The sequence below is a fragment of the Schistocerca americana genome, chromosome 3 (genome assembly GCF_021461395.2).
Source record: "Schistocerca americana isolate TAMUIC-IGC-003095 chromosome 3, iqSchAmer2.1, whole genome shotgun sequence".
Taxonomy (NCBI): domain Eukaryota; kingdom Metazoa; phylum Arthropoda; class Insecta; order Orthoptera; family Acrididae; genus Schistocerca; species Schistocerca americana.
In genome coordinates, this window is record NC_060121.1 from 509,793,934 (window position 1) to 509,818,179 (window position 24,246).

At 39.9% G+C, this 24,246-nt stretch overlaps 1 protein-coding gene across 1 annotated transcript in view; it reads left to right on the plus strand.

The window, feature by feature from the left end:
* Window positions 1-22,772, plus strand: part of LOC124605211 (mitochondrial dimethyladenosine transferase 1) — a 42,881-nt gene extending 20,109 nt beyond the window's left edge. The window contains exons 3-5 of the mRNA XM_047136753.1: window positions 5,524-5,681; window positions 18,076-18,229; window positions 22,473-22,772. Of these exons, the coding sequence (XP_046992709.1) occupies window positions 5,524-5,681; window positions 18,076-18,229; window positions 22,473-22,731 (571 nt within the window). The 3' untranslated portion in view covers window positions 22,732-22,772. The remainder of the gene's footprint in view (window positions 1-5,523; window positions 5,682-18,075; window positions 18,230-22,472) is intronic.
* The last annotated feature ends 1,474 nt before the right edge of the window (window positions 22,773-24,246 follow it).

A 24,246-nucleotide genomic window follows, 5' to 3' on the forward strand; every position in this document is an offset into this window, starting at 1 on the left:
AGCTGGCCGATCTGCAATCTTTCTCACGTAGTTTTAGAGAAACTACGTAGTAATAAATTGTGAGTCTCACACACCTTATAGCTTCATGCATCAGATTCATGATGAATTATCTATTTTTTCATTAATGGTAATAGTTATTGTGATATTTCGGTATTAGTTAAACTAATGCAAGAAATTCTTAAAATTTGTAGTGAAAAATAGAGATAGCTACAAATTTGCGTTTGGTGTGTGTTAGGTCGTCATACGTTGCTGCATATAAAATTTAGATAACATATTGAATTATTCATTAAACCTCAGAGGATATCACTATCTGTCTCCACTGTTCAGAAAATGGAATGTGTGTAAAGGTTTTCGTCACGAACGCACATGCCAGTGAAAAAACCAGAAACAAGTATTCGTAAATCCCTCGTATCTTGTAAACAGTCTGAGATATCAAAACAAGATTTTGGCAAATGATAGCATGCAAAGAGCAGAGTATTTTGCCATATGATTGATATGCAAAACTTCCACAAGGACTGTCAGTAGTCTGTGAAACGAAAACTGCTGTGGGTTTTGCAACAATGTAAATGAAGAAGGTGCACATTTATTTTTATATTGAGAATGGGCTTTGTCATAACTAATGATGTGTCTTGCCCCCTTTTGCTAGTTTAATAATATGCTGTTTCTGTCAATGTTTCAACTGCAATAGAATGTTTGTGAGATGTATATCTGTAAACTCTGCTGTGTTTAGGCGAGAGAGAGAGAGAGAGAGAGAGAGAGAGAGAGAGAGAGAGAGAGAGAGAGAGAGGGAGGGAGGGCAGTTGCTAACAAAGCAACAAAAGTGACATATTACTCAAAATTCGACACAGTCCTTCAAGAATCATTGTCTCCTTAAACACATTCTTGGTGTGGCTGACAACTTGAGATCAGTCCTGTGCTGTAACTTTTGCAATAACTTCTTTCATTGGCATTTCAACTTCACTGAGTGTAAATTTCTTGTTTTTGGCACATTACTTTTCACCTAGGCCCGTATATTCTCAGTCAGATTGAAATGAGGAATATATGGAGGAAGCCTGATTAAACTACACCCTTAGCATTAGCTTGTTCGTCGACCTCTTAGCTTGGAGTTTCTGGCTTGTACAGTACTTTTAAGTTCCATTAACTTCACCTTATACAAGCTAGGTTCTGCTTTATCCAATCAAACATTTCATTGTACCCAGAGAAAAATAGCTTCTTTCCTCCCTTGCATTGTTGGAGCTTTATCCATCACAACCAAGTGTTATTGCACATTGCTTTGTCGAATTCGGAGGAATTTTTTGCAGCAGAGCATTATCTTCACAGCTGATAACCCTGTTCTCGGATGACCACTTTTATTGTGAATCTCGTGTTCAGCCATGCTGCACTGTTATTATTAGTGCAGTGCCAACATGAAATACTTGTTCACAACACCTGATGACTGTAAAACACTTAAGTGCCAGAAAATATTACTTTACTATGAGAGCTAATGGATGTAGGTGCCTCTAAAGTGTGACACCACATGGTACTGTTCATACACGGTGTGGCAACAGGGGCGCTTTACCAAGCGAACTGCTGATGGCATGGTAGGGAAAGCCGGCTCGCCATTGGCGTTACCCAGACAACGGCGTCATGTCCCCATCGGTGAGCCAAACATCAAAAGTTGCAACTAATTTTAAACACACTATAGTAATGGTGATAGCTGTGTGGTATTGGCATGAAGTTTCCTAGTGTGAAGTAGTTTTTTACCAGTAGTTGTGTTTTCCTACCACAAGTACCACACAAACAAAAATAACCTTATATGAAGATAAAAATAAAAGTACATTCTGTCTGGCATAAACTATATCAAATTAACAGAAAGATCAGAAGAATTTAAATACTTAAAACTTTACTCTGCTGCCCCACCCCCAACCCCACCTGAAAAACACAGGAATAGAGGGGGGGGGGAGGGAACAATAGCTAAATAGCAAACTTCTGCCAGCCATACTCATCTAAATGAGCCTGCAAAGCAGAACAGCATGTCTTAATCCTCCCCAAAATGCAATTAATGATGTTTTGCTGCTCCGAACAGTGTTGGTGGGAACCTTGGTAGAATAATTTATAGGTACTATGGTTTACCACTAAATGCTGACCCTCCCTTTCCCTGAAATACTTATTAGAAAGAAAAGAATCGGATATAACTGTAGACCCATCAGGAATAAATTCTTTACATATGCCAACAAGAACCCTGTTACTATGATTATCAATACCCCTAAAAACTACCAATGAACTCTCATATCCCAGAAACACCTCCCAACATCCTATTATTCACTACTCCCTTACCAGTACCATACTTGTAATCCCCAGAAATGACTTGGCTCTCTCTGTGTTAATTCCGTGTCCCACTATCTATCCTATGTATCCAATAAAATTCGGGAACCTCTTCCTACCTTCGAAGAAAAATAACTCGTCAGTAACAGTGTATTTGCTAACCCTAGTCTCATGAGGACAGAACAAAACCGAAGAATGGCAATAAAAAAGGCCAGTGTTATTGTAGATGATGAACCTTTATTTTTTTAACCATGTGCGTATGCAGATAGGCATCCAAAATTTTTGAATTTGATACAAATCCATCCTTATATTGGACATAACAACTTTCACCATTTTCTGCAGGTGTGTCATTTCAAATATTCAGATTAGTTTTGAAGAAAAGCTGTCGCGGATGTCATATTATGAATTTACTCACTAACATACTACTTTTAAATTCATCACAAACAAGCATACAAGAAAAATGAATACCACCCTTTCCACTAGCCTGATAAAAATGTAACACACTTGGAAACGACTGTGGGATATACAAGGTGTGGACAAAAATATGGAAACGTAGAAAACACAACACATTACAATGCCTCATACAGTGTTGGAAAACTGTTGGCATTTTAAACAGCTTCCAGTAATTTGGGACTGGATAAATACAGATCCTGTATGCTATTTAGGAGTGCTGTAAAATAGTGACAAATGCAGATAACGATGATGAATGTGGTAGTGATCATGCACCCTTCTCTCCAAAGTAGACCACAAAGGATCCAGGTCTGGTGACTATGGTGACCAGAGGAGATGTGGCAATTCATCCTTGTGCTCACAAAACCAGGACAATTCAGGCCGTGAATACAGCCCATTTCCTTGGAACACTGAATCATCATTGTGAAACATTGCATCATGGGAGGGCCTTATCAGCCTAAATGGTCACACAATCCTTGGCAGTAATGTGGCCTTGCAGAATACCATGATATGGCTACCTAAACTACCACCAAACCCACTTCATGTTTGAATCTTGGGACATAAACTTGACCAGAGGTATGAACCAATACACATTTAACCGATTAACTTTCTTCCTTTGCTCCGTAGTACAGGTTTTATCGCTTTGACATCAAATTTTCATGTTAGAAGCATTTGCATCACTGAGAAGTGGTTCTGGAATTCCAGCTCACCCTGCATATTATAGAGTTCACTTTTGATGCCGACATGGTCTGCAAGTGCAACATTCAGTCCTGCAGTGGTCCTTGCAGCTTTCATCCCCTTACTTTTCATCGCAATCTTCTTCAATGACTGTCTGTCACAATCACTCAGCACACACACTTTCATCCATGTTGTGACTTACTGGAGACATTTTTTTTTCCTTGTATTATGTTTTAAATTTTGATACAGTACCTCTTGAAACACCAGACACTTGGGGTACCTTGGTTACAGGAGCACCCACCATATGAGCACAATCAGTTTGCCCATGTTCAAAGTCTTGTAGCTCTGACATAATGCACTTACAGTTACGTAGAATATTGTTCTAACTATGACTGATCTTGCAATGTGTTTAAGACATTGCACAGCTGCTGTTGCTGGTCAGAAACAACAGCACAATCTCCAGGATTGCCTAGCATTTAAATTTATGTTAGTCAACTGCATCCAACTTATGAATTTGAGAGCATAGGTTGAACTGCATACCACATATATAAAACAGATACACAACACTAGCTGTTGCTGATGAAAAGTGCTAGACTGCTTGAGTAGGTAACAAGTGATTGGCAGCAATGAGCCCTTGAAAAAGATCTTTACAGGTTCAGAAGACATACTTGTAATTTGTTGGAATATCCATTAGGCAGGTTATAAAGCACCCTTAGGATATAAGTATCTGGTTAAGGAAATACAATGTGTGCTCAGTGTGTTAGCTTCCTGTGGTCCATCTGACATGTAGAGTAGAGCTATGTCCAGTTACATGTAATTGCTGATGCCCATCAAAGTTATTAAGCTTCATAAAGTAACTGGAGACAGGTTTAATAATATTATGCAGACGCAATTGGAGAATCGTAGTTTGTGAAGACTGGTTGGGTAGTACTGTTTGAGGATGTTGAAATCCTGCTTGAAATTATTTGCCATAGTAAAATTGCCTTCAAGGGATTAAGTAAGTTGTGAAATGGCTGATGATAATTTGTTCTGAGACCCAACAACTTTCAGTGACACAATTGTTCAATGGCTTTATCTGACTATGATGATTAAATTATAATAATAAAATACACTGATCAGTTGGGCACAGCAAAAAGCATTAAACTGTGGAATCATAGGCAGTGACTCAGTCATGATGTTTATATATAAAGAACACTAGGGAGAGATTTGTAAAACATACATGGAAAATTTAGTGTTTTCTTAAACACATTTCTATAGAGTTTGGCCTTGGATCCCCCTCAGATAAAATTTGAATTTCCATAAGGCTTGTTCTTGGATATAGTTTCAGCAATCTCTAAATATGTTTAGTATCTCCTATCTTCCTAATCCCTCCTACTTACTGATCTCTGTGATCCATTTTCCATCTCACTCTCTGCTATAGTTGGAGTCACAAACAATGGCGGTAGAGTTTAGGCTTGTTCTGCGCAGCCATGTCACATATACTCAGACAGCCAATGAGCATTCAGTAGTGTTCCGAACACTCTGCTCTGGATGCCGTAGCTAATTCCAGCATTAAACGTGATTGTAGCGAGTTGTTTACCGAATTTCTGTTTCATTTGTTGCGAGTTGTCATCACTGGTGGTGGTGGTGGTGGTGGTGGTGGTGGTGGTAAGTGATAAATTCTGCATAAGCAAGCAAGAGACACAATTTGCAGAACATACACTTCCTTCTAGTGGAAAGCGTGTGCATACCGCAGCTTTTGCTTGAATAGTCAACAATGTCATTTCCATCAGTGCCTCGAAGTGCACGAACCGCCATTGTTCATGGATCAGACTATAGTGATAATCAGATCTTTGCTTTTATTAGCTTGTCATCAGCTACATTTTGCTTGCTCATCATCAAACTGCTTAGCATAATTTGATGTCCTATTTGTTTGGTATTCAGTTTGTAAAATAAAGTGCAATCTGAAAATATTGCTATTTCAGCATTTATAGTCTTAAGTAATACAAAGCTATATTGAAATTTAGCCATTCAGTTGAAATTAAATATATGTAGTTGAAGAATAGATACGACCAGAAACCAGATATGTATAACTGTGTGCTCTAATTTCAGGGGTAATGCCTGGTCGTATGGCCGCACAAGGATGTTGTTGACATTTCAAAAGGAGGTTGCAGAACGCATAACTGCGCCAATAATGTCATCACAGAGATGCCGACTCTCCATAATGTGTCAGAATTGGTGTGAAGTTCATCACAAGTTCAATATTCCCGGTGAGGTTTGGTTTTTATAGCAAATACCATAATTTCTTAATTATATTTTCAAACCATAGAAAATTTGACTTAATTTTGAAAGAGTAACATACTGTTGTAACTCTGATAAAGCTCCAGCGATAGATGTATTGTGCCCACTGTGCTAACCCTACATTGTATGAGGTGTGTTCAGAAGCAAAAATACTAAACAACATTGTGGTTATAATTGAAGTATTCATTCAAAAATAATCACGAGTTGCCTGAGAACAAATATCGTACTATTTCACAAGCCAAAGATTATCTGTTCCCAGAATTCCTCTGTATGTGACAGAAACCAGTCCTCCACTGTATCCTCAAGTTCACACTCTGAGTTGCAGAACTTCCCTCTGAGATGCTTTTTTTAGTGGACCAAACACACGAGAATTGCAGGTCAGCATGTCTTGACTGTAGTGTGAATGCTCAAGCTGCTCACATTTGAACCTGGCCATTAGACTTTGTGTGACCTTGGAGACATGTGGACATTTGTTATCATGGAGCAGATCACCACTTCTGTGAACATCTCAGGCTGTTTGCTCCTGATAGATTTGCATAAGCTAAAGAGTGTCTTACAGTACATGTCATTGTTAATGGTTTTTCTGTGCTTGAGGCATTCAATGAGTTTTGGAACTTGGGCATCAAAAGAGATGATGAGCATCATCTTGTTTGCTGAGGACACAGCTTTGAATTTTTTAGAGGGAGGTGACAGCACTAGATTTGCTACCCTAGATGGCTCACTACGTTATCCCAAAGCAGCATGTGCAAATTTCAACCTGTTTGGTAGTTTCAACCATTCATACCTTTTTCTTCGAACACTCCTTATAAAATTACTGTTTCTCTCCACGTTTGTAACTTACCTATGGAAAAATAAATTATTACTGTAAGAAACCTCTGAGATCATGTTAAAAATGTGTGGACTTAATGGCCTCAGTTTAGAGTGGAAGAGTCCTCAAGACTCTCCCAGAATGCCATATCTAGGTGAAGGCACTCGCTCTTGATTAAATCCCATAGAGCTACCAAAATGCGAGTACATTGGTTGCTACATTTCACTTGTTCCATATAGTTCCAGTTATTCACTGTGGGGTAATGTAGTAGGCTGGGCAGTATGTGATGGGTGCCTCAGTGTCCATCAAAACGGAAATACACGCGTGCAACCCTGTCAACATGGTCAATGTGATTGCTGGTAGCATACTCAGCAGGAAGATGAAGAATGGCAGCTTTTGATTACCCTCCCCCTCGCTCCTATTCCCTACCACCCACACCCTAAGGGGGCTGGGGCCCACATCACATTTGTGAGTATGTGTTGTACTGAAAGTCCATCCTTTTCCCATTCTCATTTCCCTTTGCCTTTTCTTTAGATGGTCTTCTTCATGCCGACCTTGCTTGGATTTGGTTTTTTGTTTTGGACATGCAAGTTTCCTGAACTAGGAACTGTCCTTCATAATCATAAGCCCTGGGCATGCTTTAGCAACGATCACACTGCGCGGCAATGGTACATAGTGTGTCACGAGGAATGGGGATCATGGCTTAGCTGCCTGGATCACAAGGATGGTATAAATCTCTATTTAAAAAAAAAAAAAAAAGAAAAAATTCTCAACTTCAAAGTGTGCTATGTGCCAGTGAGGTGCATGGCTCTTGAGATGGAAGAGTTGTTAGCAGGTAACCTGGGGAACCTGCCGCATCTTAGTGATATAATGCTTACCTAGGCAAGCAAGGCTCTGTCACAATGTGTGTTCCATCCTCTTGGGGACACAATGAAGCAACTCAGACTTTCCTCTTCTGGTAGCCACAAGGCCCCAGCAATCTCTCCATATGGAAGAGATTATTACAATGCAGAGAGACACGAGCCCACAATATTTCCTTCCCTGGCTGTGCTATGGGAAGAGGGACAAACCAAATGTCTGGGAATGAAACACCTCATCCAGTACTTGGTATGTACTCAGACTGATCAGGATACTTTTATTACAGCAAAATCATTATTTTTTTGTCATAAACATTGAAGACAAATTTGGTGAAAGTGAATCTCTGGGAAAAATGTGGAACGGTTAACTACTAATTAAAACTTCATCTGCTGCCCAATCTACACCTCTTCAGCATGTGATCATTTTGGTGACATACCTGTGACTATTGCCCCACAGAAAATGTTTAACATTGTCCAAGGAATCACAAAGAGCTTATACCTCCAAACAGATGTGGAGTTCAGAGCTATTGCCAGTGAAGAGGCACAAGTTTTATCAGACATGAACAAAAAGGGCCCAAGAATAATTGTAGAGGTGGAGGTGGCTTTATCTTAGCTTTCAAAGGGAATGCCCCCCCCCCCCCCCCCAAAGAAAGTTGTCATGGTGTATAGGCGTGATGTGAAACTGTATGTCCCACTGCATATGTGGTGCTTCAGATGTTTATGCTTTGGGACTATGTCATCTTGCTGCACTGTGGACTCAGAATGGGGCAACTGGAGATGATCACTCCATGAAGGTAGTCCTTGTGAACATCCACCATTGTGTGTCAACAGCACAGAAAGTAATTCTCCATATCTGCCGCCAGTTTGCATAGTTTTCAAGAAAGAACAGAAGATCCCGGAATACAAATCTTTTGACAGCCTGTCGTATACTGAGACATGGAAAAAATATGAAAGTCTGCATCCTGGGTATATGACATTCAATTAAGCAAAAATCATGACACACACACACACACACACACACACACACACACACACACCCCACTTGCATCCTCACCTCACCAAGCGCGGTGGCGCAGTGCTAGCACACTGGACTCGCATTCGGGAGGATGACGGTTCAATCCCGCGTCCGGCCATCCTGATTTAGGTTTTCCGTGACTTCCCTAAATTGCTCCAGGCAAATACTGGAATGGTTCCTTGGAAAGGGCACAGCTGAATTCCTTCCCCATCCTTCCCTAATCCAAAGAGGCTGATGACCTCGCTGTTTGGTCTCTTCCCCCAAACAACCCAATCCAACCATCCTCACCTCAGCTTCCCCAAACTGGATCTCCCAATACCCTCCTCTCCTCTGGTTCATGCAATATCTTCTTCAGAACCACTTTCTGTACCCAGCTAAAGAATTGTTCTTCTTTGGCATGTACTGTGAGAGGGCTCCCTTTTGGGGCCTCTTTACTCGGCTACACTCAGAGCACAGGCCCGATGCCAAACAGTGGCTGAAAGAACCATGGCTTGTGTGGTCCCAGGGTTACCCACTCTTATCTGTCCCCATGCTCACTGCAAATAGCCCCTTGAACAACCCTGCCTCACCAGAGATTAAAAAGAAGAATTGGAATTGGGACAAGGCTCCTTGGTGCCCCTGGAGGTGTCCGATTCCCCATGCAGTCAGATTCTGAGCCAATGTTTGTGGATGTCTTTCTGTCCCCACTGGTAACAGGTAGCGATCCTGGTGCATGACTCATCCTTCGTGCCTTACCTGGCCATCAATCACGTGATCTTTCAGTAGAATTGTAATCGATGTTGCTGTTATCTGCTGGAACTGAAACACATTTCCTCTCTCCAAGAAACACACTTCACTGAAGAGAATTCTCCAACACTCTGTAATAGTGCCTTCTGTCAGAACCATGCTTGTCTTTAGAGGGCATCTGGAGTGGTCTGTACATTGGTTCGCTAATTCGGTTAACAGATTCCTCTTCATACCACATTGGAAGTGATAGAAGTGTGGGGGCAAACCACCTAAGCAATCACCATTTGCAACATTCACCTACCTCTGGACAGGCCAGGCAGGTTGAATTGATCACCTAAACCAACCCCTATCCCCCCCCCCTCCCCCCCCTCCCCCCCCCCCATCTTTTCTTGTACGTGGGGACTTCAGTGCATACCAACCCCTGTGGGGAAGTACCACTTTGTGTGTAGGGGTCTTCTAATTGACCGACTTCTCACAGACCAATACATTGGTCACTATGCAGTGCCTTTCACAGTGACCACTGGATTAATGACTCAGTGGTGAGAGAGCTGTGGATGGAGTGTTCCTTTTCACGTGCTGAGCCCCAGAGATGCTAACCTCCAGACTTCCTATTTCTCTCATCTTGTTTTTATTATTGACAGTAAAAAAGATGTCCATTGCCTTTTCAGCATTTTTGCTTTTACTATTTTAATCTCCCGACTACATTGGATCACATTCTCGGTCAACATCTCTCCTTCTGGATACACCACACTTTGAGGGATGGATGATCATGCTGTTTAGTCCCATAACCCCCCCCCCCCCCCCAATCAACCAATCAAGCACTTAATCATTGAGAATATTGGTTAATGTACACAGCAGTCTGAATTAATGAACCCAAGCCAAGTAAAAAAAAAGCCCCCAAAACATCGCAGCACCATATGTGGCATGAACTATACACTGCACATACTATTGGTTAACTACCTCTTTGGACTTATTGGTGCACTCAGTGTCCTGAATAACTTGAAAAGAGGCATAAGTGTGACTAATTGGACCATACTACTGTCCAGTTTCTTTATGATATGGCCCATTGAAGACTTCAGCTTTATGTGCCTCTGAACAGTGGAATTTTGCCAGATACTCTACACCAAATGTTAGTTTCACAGTTCCCTTCGCAATGTTTGCTCAGTAACTGGTTAGGATGGACCTGCAGTCACTAACTGCAGCAAATTTTGGCATATTTGAAACTAGTTGTCATTGAAGCATTACACTCATCTCCTGTCTCTGTTGATTTATAACATTGTACAGCTTCTGTTTTTACCATATATTCTTTTGTAGAAATGTTCAGCAGTCCGCACTGCTACTTCAGGAAATTGTGCAACTTCATTCACAATGTAGGTATGAGCACATCAATGTGGGTATGAGCACATCAAAGCACAATACCTCCTTTTTACAATTCTGTCACATCTCTACAGCAATCCATTTCCATACTACGGACTGTCACATATACAGCACTTCAGCCAGGAGTGGAGATCTCGTGACAGCCTGGTCAGTTCTACACTATCTACAGTGCTCCTCAATGAGCAGTGCACTCTTTTAGGGGGGTGAATAATATTTTGTCTAGTGAGCTTATAAAAGGAATAGTTCTTCTATTGTCTGAGTAATGTCTGGCTTAGTTTTTATTCATTAAATCAATACTCACTGATGTTTGTTCAGTGTTCCCCATTGTCTTTTCTCTCAGTTTACTCATTTGCAGGATATGGAAATCCAATCTCAAAACACAACGGACCTATTCACGTTGCTTACGTGCATGGAAAAGAGTCATCGTGGTACAACAACTGAGTTAGAAAACTGCTACGGAAGCAAAGGGAACTTCATAGCAAACATAAACATAGCCAAAGCCTTGGAGACAAGCAAAAATTACATTAAGCGAAATGTAGTGTAACGAGGGCTATGCGAGAGGCGTTCAGCGCATTCAAAAGTAAAGTTCTATGTACTGACTTGGCAGAAAATCCTAAGAAAATTTGGTTTTGTGTCAAAGCGGGTAGGTGGATCAAAACAAAATGTCCAGACACACTGTGACCAAAATGGCACTGAAACGGAGGATGACAGACTAAAGGCCGAAATACTAAATGTCTTTTTCCAAAGCTGTTTCACAGAGGAAGACTGCACTGTAATTTCTTCTCTTAGATTGTCGCACAGATGACAAAATGGTAGATATCGAAATAGATGACACAGGGATAGAAAAACAATTAAAATCGCTCAAAAGAGGAAAGGCCGCCGGACCTGATTGAATACCAGTTCGATTTTACACAGAGTATGTGAAGGAACTTGCCCCCCTTCTTGCAGCGGTGTACCGTAGGTCTCTAGAAGAGCGTAGTGTTCCAAAAGATTGGAAAAGGGCACAGGTCATACCCGTTTTCAAGAAGGGACGCCAAACAGATGTGCAGAACTATAGACCTATATCTCTAATGTTGATCAATTGTAGAATTTTGGAACTCATATTATGTTACAGTATAATGACTTCTATGGACAGTAGAAATGTACTCTGTAGGAATCGGCATGGGTTTCGAAAAAGACGATTGTGTGAAACCCAGCTCGCGCTATTCATCCACGAGACTCAGAGGGCCATAGACACAGGTTCCCAGGTAGATGCCATGTTTCTTGACTTCCACAAGGCGTTTGATACAGTTCCCCCACAGTCGTTTAATGAACAGAGTAAGAGCATATGGACTATCAGACCAATTGTGTGATTAGATTGAAGAGTTCCTAGATAACAGAACGCAGCATATCATTCTCAATGAAGGGAAGTCTTCTGAAGTAAGAGTGATTTCAGGTGTGCCGCAGGGGTGTCATAGGACCGGTGTTATTCACAATATATATAAATGACCTTGTGGATAACATAGGAAGTTCACTGAGGCTTTTAGTGGATGATGCTGTAGTATATCGAGAGGTTGTAACAATGGAAAATTGTACTGAAATGCAGAAGGTTCTGCAACAAATTGACGTGTTGTGCAGAGAATGGCAAATGAATCTCAATGTAGACAAGTGTAATGTACTGCAAATACATAGAAGGAAAGATCCTTTATCATTTAGCTACAATATAGCAGGTCAGCAACTGAAAGCAGTTAATTCCATAAATTATCTGGGAGTAGGCATTAGGAGTGATTTAAAATGGAATGACCATATAAAATTAATCGTCGGTAAAGCAGATGCCAGACTGAGATTCATTGGAGGAATCCTAAGGAAATGCAGTCCGAAAACAAAGGAAGTAGGTTACAGTACACTTGTTCACCCACTGCTTGAATACTGCTCACCGGTGTGGGATCCGTACCAGATAGGGTTGATAGAAGAGATAGAGAAGATCCAACGGAGGGCAGCGTGCTTTGTTACAGGATCATTTAGTAATCATGAAAGCATTATGGATATGATAGATAAACTGCAGGGGAAGACTCTTCAAGAGAGACGCCCAGTAGCTCGGTACGCGCTTTTGTTGAAGTTTCGAGAACATACCTTCACTAAGGAGTCAAGCAGTATATTGCTCCCTCCTACGTATATCTCGTGAAGAAACCATGAGGATAAAATCAGAGAAATTAGAGCCCACACAGAGGCATACCGACAATCTTTCTTTCCACGAACAATACGAGACTGGAATAGAAGGGAGAACCAATAGAGGTACTCAAGGTACCTTCCGCCACACACCGTCAGGTGGCTTGCGGAGTATGGATGTAGATGTAGATATGATGTGCTGCTTGATCTGTAAAACTTTTATTTGATAATATTTACATTTATGGAATTACAATGTTTATATCCATAACATTACTAACAAAACACAGACCCAAATATTGCGAACTGATATTCTTGTAACTGTATGTCATTTGCAGTGCAGATGATATTTTGCTATAATATGTTACCTGCATCTAATAAGGATTCCTCAGTAGTACATTACATATTTTATAGCAACAACTCCACAAACACCTGTATCTTGGACCAGTTTTATTAAGGCACTCTCAGTTTAATGGCTTGTAGTCAAATCATCAGGTGCATATAAAAATGAAAACATGTTAAACAAAATGGCAGAGAATCTAGAAGGCCCAACCTTCATAGTTAAAACCATAGTGTCCATAATACGGGTAATCATGCATAAAAAGTTGATCAATGGAAAACATCCTATGCTGTATACCAAAGACATGCCAGCAAGTCAGCATGGTCACGCATCCGGTGGTTGCTGCAGTCATCTGGGTTGTTCTGTGGTGTGCTGATATGCTTATGTGTCTTTGTTACATGGAATAGGATGTTTTCCATCCCCCAAGTTTTTATTCAGGGACCACCTGGCCTACACAAATACTATGATTTTAACTACAGAGTTGGCCCTTCTGTACTAGCTGATATGTCGTTTAACATTTCTTCTTCTTCTTCTTCTTCTTCTTCTTCTTCTTTTCTCTCTTTTTAAATGCATTTGGTGATGTGGCTATAAGCTACAAACCAGGTAGTGCCTTAATAAAATTGGCTCAAGATGTAGCTGATTGCAGAGTTCTTGCTATAAAATGTGCTACCACAGCTGTGTATGCATCAACAACAGTGCCATTTGTATATTACATATATTTAAAAAATGTCACTGATAATTTTCTCCACTTCATTAATGTTAGATAATAATACTCCTGTTCTCTTACATTCTGCTGTCAATTCTGATTTGTTAATTATCCTTTGAGACTGATAGAAAATGTTGAGAGAACTTGTTAATAGTTACCTGGTTTGTAAGTTGGTGAAAAGGGGTGGGGGATGATGTAAGTTACATTTCGTAATGTAATGTTCACTATCTTGAAAATTCCCATTATCTTTATTAAATCTTTTTTGCATGGATAATGGAAATTACTTGCTTTTGACTGAAAATCAATGTGCAAAGTGTTCAGTACATAGAATAGCTGTATCATTAATCTACTTCACATTCATTAATGTCAAGGAAAGATGGTCAACTATATGTGCTCCCATGTAAATTTTGTGTTCATTTGAACATGTTTGTATGGGCAAAAATATGGCTACAATAAAATTTCACTATGTAACCAAATGAAGAGTCATTCACATACTGGTGAGTGGAGGACATCAGATTTTATCAGCTAATACAAATATCCCTAAAAAATTTGTCACCACAGACAGTAGTGTAGAATCCATAGCTGTGCCAGAGCAAAATATGTGTAACCATACAATAAGTCCTAGTTGGAAAAAAAGTATTCCAAACAGAACAGAAGGACTAAAATAGATGAAATATATGCAATAGATGATGATCGTTAGTTTTGAGATATGATATAGTGAAGGCTTCAGAAAAACCATTAACCAACAAGACAAAGCTCAGTAGGTATTGTTGGAAAACAGTAAATTTTGATATAAGGAGAGGCAGGCAAAAGAAAATTATCACAACTAAAAAAGAGATTGACAAAAAGTGCAAAATTGAATAGCAGGAATGGGTAGAGAGGACATATGCAGAGCTGTAGAAGCTTCCATGATTTAGAAGAATTTGACAGAGGACTGAAAAAGCAAACACGAAACAAAAACCCAAAGTACACGATATTTTATCAGAATTTTTAAGATCATTGGGGGAAGCTTGTGAGTCTCCTCTCGTTACTCACTTCATTGATAATTACTCCTCTCATCAGTGGTGGATCATTACTTCAGTAGTATTATTTAATAATCAGTTGAGTGAAGTTCATTAAGCACATTGGGTTGAGATGTCCCTATTAGTTTATTATATCCTTCGTTGAAAGGTGTTTTTGGATTACCAGTCAATTCCCAATTCTGTAAATTTTTTAACTCCCTTGTCTAAAACAGCTTCCAATGTCTGATTACTTCAAGGATGAGTTAATGTGTCAGATACGAGGGTTGCCCAGAAAGTAATGCACTGCATTTTTTTTTTCCTCAGCCAAAGACAACTCTACAAATGCGAAATGTTATTTACGTATTATTTGAAGTCTCCCAAGAGAGCATGCCAAGTTTCCATCACTTCCAGCAGATAGCATAGCTGCAGGACAGTTTCAAAATGGCATCTGTAGGCAATGTGTGTTACAAGCAATGTGTAGTCATTGAATTTCTCACTGCAGTGAAACTAACTATGGGGAATATTCACAAACACTTGTGCGAAGTCTGTGGAGCATCTACTGTCAACAGAAGTACAGTTAGCTGCTGGACTCGTAGGGTGAGGTCATCAGAAAGTGGTTCGGTGGACTCCACAATTTTCAGTGATCAGGCAGACCATCCATGCTGTCACACCTGACACATTGCAGCGAGGTGGTGATGTCATTAGCAAGGACAGACTCATTACAACTCGGTAGTTGGTCCTGCATCTGTCTATCGGCAAAGGAAGTTCTTACAGTGAAGTGCTGGCTCCGCCACCAGGACAAGAATTGGTACCGACAGGACACACACTCCCTTGTTTTGCGCAGGAGGAAGACCACAGAATGGAATGGAGTTTATGGGGAAAAATAGGGTGTGTAGATAAAATCATGTGTAATTCTCATTACATTCAATAAAGAATTGTTGATGCATTACTTTCTGATCAGCCCTCATATTTGCCTTTAAGCATGTAAGCAAGATAAAGTTCAGAGAAGGCTCCAAATTATGCTTAAAATTCTGTTGGAAGTTGCTAAGTGCCCTCATTAAGATATGCTGGAGGTATATAAACTGGGTAATTTGCTCTCCATTTTAAGTAAAAGCTTCTCAGTGTTACAAAGCCGTATCTCTTAAACTGTGTGTCATACAGTGATACAGTTCCGCAGTTACAATAAGTGATATATGTAGATATTGTACACAAAGTATGTTGTGAATAATTAGTAGTAAAGAAGTAACAAATTGAAAGGTTATGCATGATGATGAAGTCTGAAAATGTAGTAAGTGCTAAAATTTTTTTCTTTTCTACCTTTTGTGGGAGAAAAGTTCTGTAAAGGTTTGAAATTATATGTAAATTTAATTGGAAGTCACTAAATGTTCTCATTCTCAAATACAAGATGAAGTAAGTCCATGTATTTGGCTGCCAACAGTTATGATGCCTCAAGGGAAACACTCAGTTTCTAACAGTTATACTAGTCTTAGTGTGTTAAACTTTAAACACAGGATTATACCTCGTAATAAGTAGATTGAGGCAGCATTTAAATTTTTAAAATTTGCTCAATAATTATATGACGTATTGAAAACTTAATGTTTGTTGCCCCTACACTGCAACTGTACTGGGTGCCAGGTTCCAGGATAGCGATTTACTAATACACGTAGTAACAAAATCATGCCAAGGTATTCAAATAAATCTTAAACTTTCATGAATGCTTCAATTTTAGATGACATTCCATATTTGTAAATCACCTTTGAATATTCTTCAGACACACGACCATACATTTCAGGATGCTGCTTGACTTTCTTTTGAATACTTCCTCTAATCGACTGTTTGCAGTCGATCACAAGTGAATACTCCGTATCAGCTATTGCCACATCAGCATGTGCTCAGAAACAAGTCACCATAAAACTCTTTGTTGAGCTTAGAGATGCTAAACCGTGTGTTATCACAGGAGATAGAAATGGAGGTTGACTAAGTTAGAAAAGGAAGGCTGCAGGATGCCATAGGAGAGCTCCAGAAATAATCAAGTATGTTGTAGCAGATATGGTCAGGAATCTGCTAAGCTGTTCCAGAGAGTGTAGGAGGAGAATAGTACTCCAAAGGAATAGGAGAACTGAATCACACCATTGCATAAGAAAGGAAGTTATGACTGGGACAACTACATACTACATACTGTCTTATCATCAGTAGTCTATAAGGTTTAAACTTGACTTTGTTATTCAAGCAGAAAAATAACTGATGATGTCAGAAGTAAAGATGATATAAAATGCAAATCGGCAATATCAATAAGTGTTTCTGGAAGAGAGAAATTTGTTTACACCTGGTATACACTGAAGTGATAGGAAGTCATTTCTGAAAGTGTGTATTTAGAACATAGCCTTGCACAGAAGTGAAATGGGGATGATAAACAATTCAGACAAGAAGAGAATGGAAGCTTCTGAAATGTGGTAGTAGAAATGAATGCTGAAGATTAGATTACTAGGTTAGGTAACCAATCAAAATGTACCAAATTGAATTAGGGAGAAAATATATTTTTGCACAACTTGTCTTTGGAGGGATTGTTAGACACCAAGGAATAGTCAGTTTGATAGTGGAGGGAAATGTAGGGGATAAAAATTGGGGAGAGAGAGAGAGAGAGAGAGAGAGAGAGAGAGAGAGAGAGAGAGAGAGAGAGAGAGAGAGAGAGAGAGAGACAAGGCCTTGATTGACTACAATAAGCAGGCTCCAGTAGATATAAGTTGTGGTACTTCTGCACAGGATAAACTAGTGTGGAGAGACTACTACAGCAACAATAATGACAACAGCAACAAATTTGCTGTCACAAGGTATTGGCAAAACAGTGACATTTGTTCAGGTAGTAGTCTTTGTTTCCACTTTGCACTTTCATGAGTAGATGCACTACATGTGTCCTCTTTACAAAATTACCTTGACTGAAAGCTATAAAGGAATTAGTGGATAGAGTCTAATGCAGAATATAAGGGTATGCGTTCAGCAAATGATACAAAACCTAACAGCTCACTTGTTGTGATCTGTCATCACTCATTGTGATACTGTGTTTCGTTTCTAATGGTTGCCTTTCTTCATGTCAGTCCTTAAATCAAGAAAAAATTTATAGAGGCAATAAATTTACTTCTGCATCACAATGCTGAGTGTGCACCACAGTACATGTGCAGTTCAACGACTTAAAGTAAAAACTTAATCTTTATTTTAAGAAATAAAAAATAAACATGTAGTGGGAACAATTAATTATATTCTTTAAATACGTTGCACTGAAGTAATCTGATTACATTCACATTGTGCTCTGTTATGTGACTGGCAGTTTTTGTGACTAGATTTTTTTATTTTATTTTAGGCATAGTCATTTTCTTTCATTATGTTTCAGGAAAAGCATTTATTCCAAAACCGGATGTTGATGTTGGTATAGTTCATTTTACACCTCTAGTGAGACCTGTAATTCCGCTACCATTTTCACTTGTGGAAAAAGTTGTGCGAACCATCTTCAGTTACAGGCAGAAGTACAGTATTAGGGGTGCAGAGTAAGTATTTGATTCATAACGTTGGTGAAATGCTGCATAACAAGATAGATAGTATTAGCTGTGCTCTGAATTTTTTTGAATGTATTATTTATACACTGATGAGCCAAACTATCATGACCACTTACTTAAAAGCATGTTGGTCCATTTCTGGAATGCAATTCAGAAGTGATTCTGTGTGCCATGAATTTGACAAGTAGTTGATAAGTTTCCAGAAGTTTGTGGCCTACGCATGGGCACACATTTGCCATAATATTTGTGCAGTTGGTTTGTGGGCGTGGAGCTGGTGCCCAATAGTGTCCCAGTTTGTTTTCATTGGATTCAGTTACACTGAATTTGATGGCCAAGATAACAATGTGAGTCAACTATCATGCTCCTCAGACCATTGCATCATAATTCTAGCCTTGTGGCATTGTCAGTTATCCTGCTGGAAGATACCACCACTGTTGAAGGAGACATGAAACATATGATGTTACATGTGGTCCCTGATAATTTTCATGTAGTCCACGGGTGTCATGTTGCCTTTGATTACTACCATGTGTCTCATGGAAGCCCAAGTGAATATGCCTCGTAACATAATACTGCTACCACCAGCCTTCGCCCGTGTCATGTTGCTGTTTTGAGCAGCCAATAGGCTGGATGACAGCATCTCTGGAAACAACCATTACCTGATTTAACAATAAATGTGATTCATCTGATAAGGTGGCATGATTTCCTTCATCCACTGTCCACCGTAATCACAATTGACAATGTTGTTGGGGCATCATGGGAATACGTAGAGTCCTTGCTGTGGAACACCATGTTCAACACTGTGTGATGAACGGTGTGCTCCAAACAGCACTGAACTCTGTCATCTGATCTGCCAAAGATTACTGGCTATCCTGCTTTTGAGAGTGGGCAAGCCTCCGATCCCTATGTTCTATGATGAGGTATGGACGTCCAACTTTTTGTCACATACTCATGATTCTAGCATTCTTCAACCACTTTCCATAGATGCTCACAACAGTAGCACACAAACAACTGACCAGCTTCACCGTTTCTGAGGTGCTTGCGCCTAGGCATTGGCTATAAAAACCCGTCTTTTGTCAAAGTTGCTTAATTCGGTGGATTTTCACATTTTTGCCACTTATTATCTCTAGAACTGTTCCTCATTTGTCTCTGCTCCACTCACATTCTTCTCTTGGTGTGTCATGAGCCCTCAGTGCCACCAGACAACATCGCAGTGAGCAGAGGTCATAATGTTTTGGCTCATCATTGTAAGTAAATTGTATTTGTGTAGTGTTTATTTAATTTCATGACAACTTGATTATTGTAATTTTCAGGAATTGTGGAATGATGTGTCAGACCTTGTCTCACTTCCTTATGTGCAGTACAGAGGAGTGTTGTATTTTTAGTTGCAATAACAAGTTCTCCTTTTTCGTTCCTGCAAGATCAGATGATACGTGTTTGTAATATGAATTGTACTATGTTAAATTATTAAGAGAAGCTGCAATTAGTGTTGTTTAAATTTATTTAATGGTCCATTTGTAAGTTAGTAATTAGGAAACTTGTGGGGAGAGTTTTTGCTACTGGTTTTTCAAACTTATACTGCATTCGAATATTATGAATTTCCTCAAGGAAAATTATCTATAGCACGGATTCAGAAAATATCATTCTTGTGAAACACAACTAGCTCTTTATTTTCATGAAGTAATGAGTGCTGTGGACAGGGGATCTCAAATTGATTCCGTATTTCTAGATTTCCAAACCACTTTCTATATCATTCCTCACAAGTGGCTTCTAATGAAATTATATACCTATGGAGTATTGTCTCAATTGTGCAACTGGATTCATGATCTCCTGTCAGAAAGGTCACAGTTCATGGTAACTAATGGAAAATCGAGTAAAATGGAAGTAGTATCTGGCACTCCCTCTGCTGTTCCTAATCTATATTAACAATTTAAGTCACAAGCTGAACATCACTCTTAGATTTTTGCATGTGATGTTTTCGTTTACCGTATGATAAAGTAATCAGAAAACAAAAAACAATTAGAGGATTATGTAGACAAGATATCTGTATGGCGCAAAAAGTGGCAATTTGACCTAAATAATGAAAACTGAGGTCATCCACGTGAGTATTAAAAGGAATCAGGCAAATCTAAAGGCTGTCTATTCAGCTAAATACATACAACTTACAATTATGAACAACTTATGGAGGACATTGGAAAAGTTCAAAGAAGGGCATATCATTTTGTATAGACTCGAAATAGGAGAGTGAGTGTCACTGATATAATAGGCGAGTTGGGGTGGCAGTCATTAAAATGGACATTTTTTTGCTGCGGCAAAATCTTTGCAAGTAATTTCAGTCTTCGGTGTTCTCCAAATGCAAAGATATTTTGTTGATACCTACCTAGATAGGGAGAAATGACCATTGTCATAAAATAAGAGAAGTTGGAGGTCACACAGGAAGATTTAATTGTTCATTTTTCCTACGCCCTGTTAAGAGTGTGCAACGGTAGAGAGCAACAGTGTGAAAATGGTTTGTTGAATCCTCAGCAATGCAGTTAGTGTAAATTTCACAGTAGTCATGCAGATTTAAATGTAGATGCTGTTGCTATAGTTGACTTGGGACAGAAATGGAGTCTGTTGTTCGATACAAAAAAACTGGCATTAATTTTTGTGTCTTTCGCTGCACCCTTCACCATCACCTTCACCTAAACCATAAATGAGACATTATTTGCTATTCAACCCATAGAGGAGTCATGCAACTACTCAGCCACACATGGCTATGGCTTCTGGCACTAAGGCCTGACTGCAACTGTGCCTGATAGGTGTAGGTTAGGCGATGGGGTTATGGAGGCGGCCTGCAGTAGAAGGGGAGGAATGAAGGTGGAGGGGTGGAGGAAAGATGCTAAGGTTCTGTATGGAAACATGGAGAGACATGTTGGAGACATGATAAGAGTACAGCATCAGGATGAAGCAGTTGTTAAAATAAAGCAAATCATTTTGAATGGCATTTTATTGGTCCAGCTCTCTCATGAACACAATTAGGCATTGACCATTCAGACAGACAGACAACTTGGCAAGTCATGCCGACATAGAATGTGGCACACTGGTTGTGTGTGAAGTTTGTAGATCACATGGCTGCCTTTGGTGGGGTAGGAAAGCCAATGACAGGGCTGCAGTAGTTGGTAGGAGGAGGATGTGCAGGACAGGTCTCGCATCTGAATCTACCACAGGGATATGAGTGATGAGACAAGGGGTTGGGAGGAGTAGTGGAATAGGGATGGACAATGATATTTCATAGATTGTGTGGGTGGTGGAACACCATTGTGGGAGAGGTGGGGAGGATATTTCTCATTTCAAGACAAGATGAGAGATAGTTAAAACCCTGGTGGAAAATGTCATTCAGTTTCTCCAGTCCTGAGTGGTGCTGAGTCACAAGGGGAGTATTCCTTTGTGACTGGACTATGGGTATGTGGGGAGATAATAGTGACTGATGAGACAAGGTGTGGGAGATCTGTTTCTGGACAAGATTGGGAAGGTAATTTTTGTCTGTAAAGGTCTCAGAAAGACCCATGGTATATTTGGAGAGGGACAGTTTGCCACTATAGATGAAATGACAATGTGTGGCTAGGCTGCATGGAAAAGACTTCTGGATGGAATGGGTGGAGGTATTGTCATTGGTTGGCAGGTTTGACATAGATATAGGTACTGATGTAGTCATCCTTGAGGTGGAGTTAGACAGAAAGGTGACTTGTTGGACTGAGGAAGACCAGATAAAGGGAATACGGGAGATGATGCTGGGGTTACAGAGGAATGCGGATATAGTGTCATGACCCCCCAGTCCAGACCATGAAGATGTCATAAATGAGCCGGAAGGAGGTTCGTGGTTAGTTAAGAAGGGTTCCTCTAGATTGCCCTTGAGTAGGTTAGTGTAGGACAGTGCCATGTGGTTGCCAGTTGCTGTACCATGAATTTATTCACAGGTGATGCCTTCAAAGGAGCAGAAATTGTGGGTGAGGATATAGTTGATTATGGTGATCACGAGTGAGTGTTAAGGTTTGGAGTCAGTTGGGAATTGATAAAGTTAGTGTTCAGTAGCAGCAAGGCCACAAGTATTGAGGATGTTAGAGCGGCGGGAGCTGGGGCTTAAAACAATCTTTGGATTGAAAACAGCTTTGCTTTTTTAATTAGTATTTATTTTATGCTTATTCAACTACAAGTATTGCATATGAATATTTTTCATTGTTTCTTTCTTTTGCAGATGCCTCTTTCCAGGCCCAGCACGAGAGAGGCTTGGAAAAGAGATGTACATGCTTGCAGATGTAGATCCCACCACACGACCATTCCAACTTACCGTAGAAGAGTTTGGCAGACTCTGCACTGCTTACAAATGTATTTGTGATAAAGATCCACGACTTTACAAATATGAGTCGAGGGCCCAGAAAGACAAGCTTGCAGAATTTGAGGAACTTTATAGGTCAGAGGAAATGAAATTAGAATTTTCAGCTGAGTCACAGTGAAACTGTAGATTGTTTTTCGTAATAAAACTGAGGAAAATGTGCCAAAATGCTTCTTATTTCCATTCAAGAAATTGAATTTACGTGTATATTTCATCATATGATATGTGAAAAAAACACACACACACACACACACACACACACACACACACACACACACCATGGCAGTATCATTACAGATAGTATATCTTTTAACATTAGGCATTTATTGAATAAAAGACAACAGAGTTGAGACATGTATAAGTAAACTAATACATTACTGGAAATACAGGGTGTTTCAAAATGAATGTACGGGTTCTAAGGCTCTATAGAATTTATTACATTCAACTTACAATTATAAATAATACATCAAATGAAAGAGCAGCAGAAATAGCTTTCCTTAAGTGTTCAATGTGACCACCAATCATCTGACATCGATTTGGTATGGGAGTTCTTCCCAAACCTTGATCATTGGGTCTGGTATAATTGTTGCAACGATGCTGTTTGAGTCAGCTTGTTTGTGAACATGGAGGTCATGCAAAACAAGATCTGTCATTTAGCCCCTTGCAGCAAATAAAGTTCTGTGGTTCAGCTTCTTGCATTTGAGGAAAAGTCATAATTCTAGGGCATCAAGATAAGAAACACCAGTTATAGTTGCTCCACTGAAAAAGAAAAGCACATAAACTTTCCGTTGGGATATGGCACAGAAAAATTCAGCTGAGGTAGTCTCTTTCCAACTATAATATCTTGTGGGGACTTGTTGACCCACAGATGTGCACATTACTTGTGCTCACATTTCCACTTAAGTGAAATGTCGATTCATCATCAAAGAAGACACAATCCAGAAAATCTTCATTGCCATGCAGCAATGTTTTGTTTGCAAAGTGGCACGTAAACCGTAGCGTGTAGGCTTTAGAGCTTGTAACAACTGGAAACAATAAGGATTTAGTTGTAAGTGCCTCCTTAAGTCTCCACACAGACGTCACTGGAACTGCTAATTCATGACTAGCCTTCCGTACTGCTTTCTTGGGGATACACATGAAAGGCTCTCATTCATTCAACACTTTCTTCAGTCACTCTTGGCTCATTCCATTCCATTCTATGCCCCAAAGGTTGATATGCATAAACAAGTTTGAAATAATTGCTGAACATTCAGAGAATGTCCTCCAGAGCTTACTGCCTATTCGCGACATCTCCAACCAACCAACTGCGTGCTTCTCTGACGTGTGTGGATGGGAAAGGTCCTAAAGCCTCCACTAGCCTCAGTCCCGTACCAGTTTCCACTCCTGCCCTCATACCTCCCAATTCACTGTATTAACCTACACTCACTGTGTTCTACCTGTGGTCTTCCATTTCCTTTGTGCTATCTCCACACACCAAGCCCAATCCTGCCCTCATGTACACAGCTTTCTCTGCCCATGCAAGGGTGAGATTGCAAGTGTAACATTCCTATTCCATTTCCCTGATGCCTCTCCTTCCCATCTTTTGGTCTGCCTAATTTTCATGTTTGTCTTAAAACGTGCTGTCAGTAATATTTCT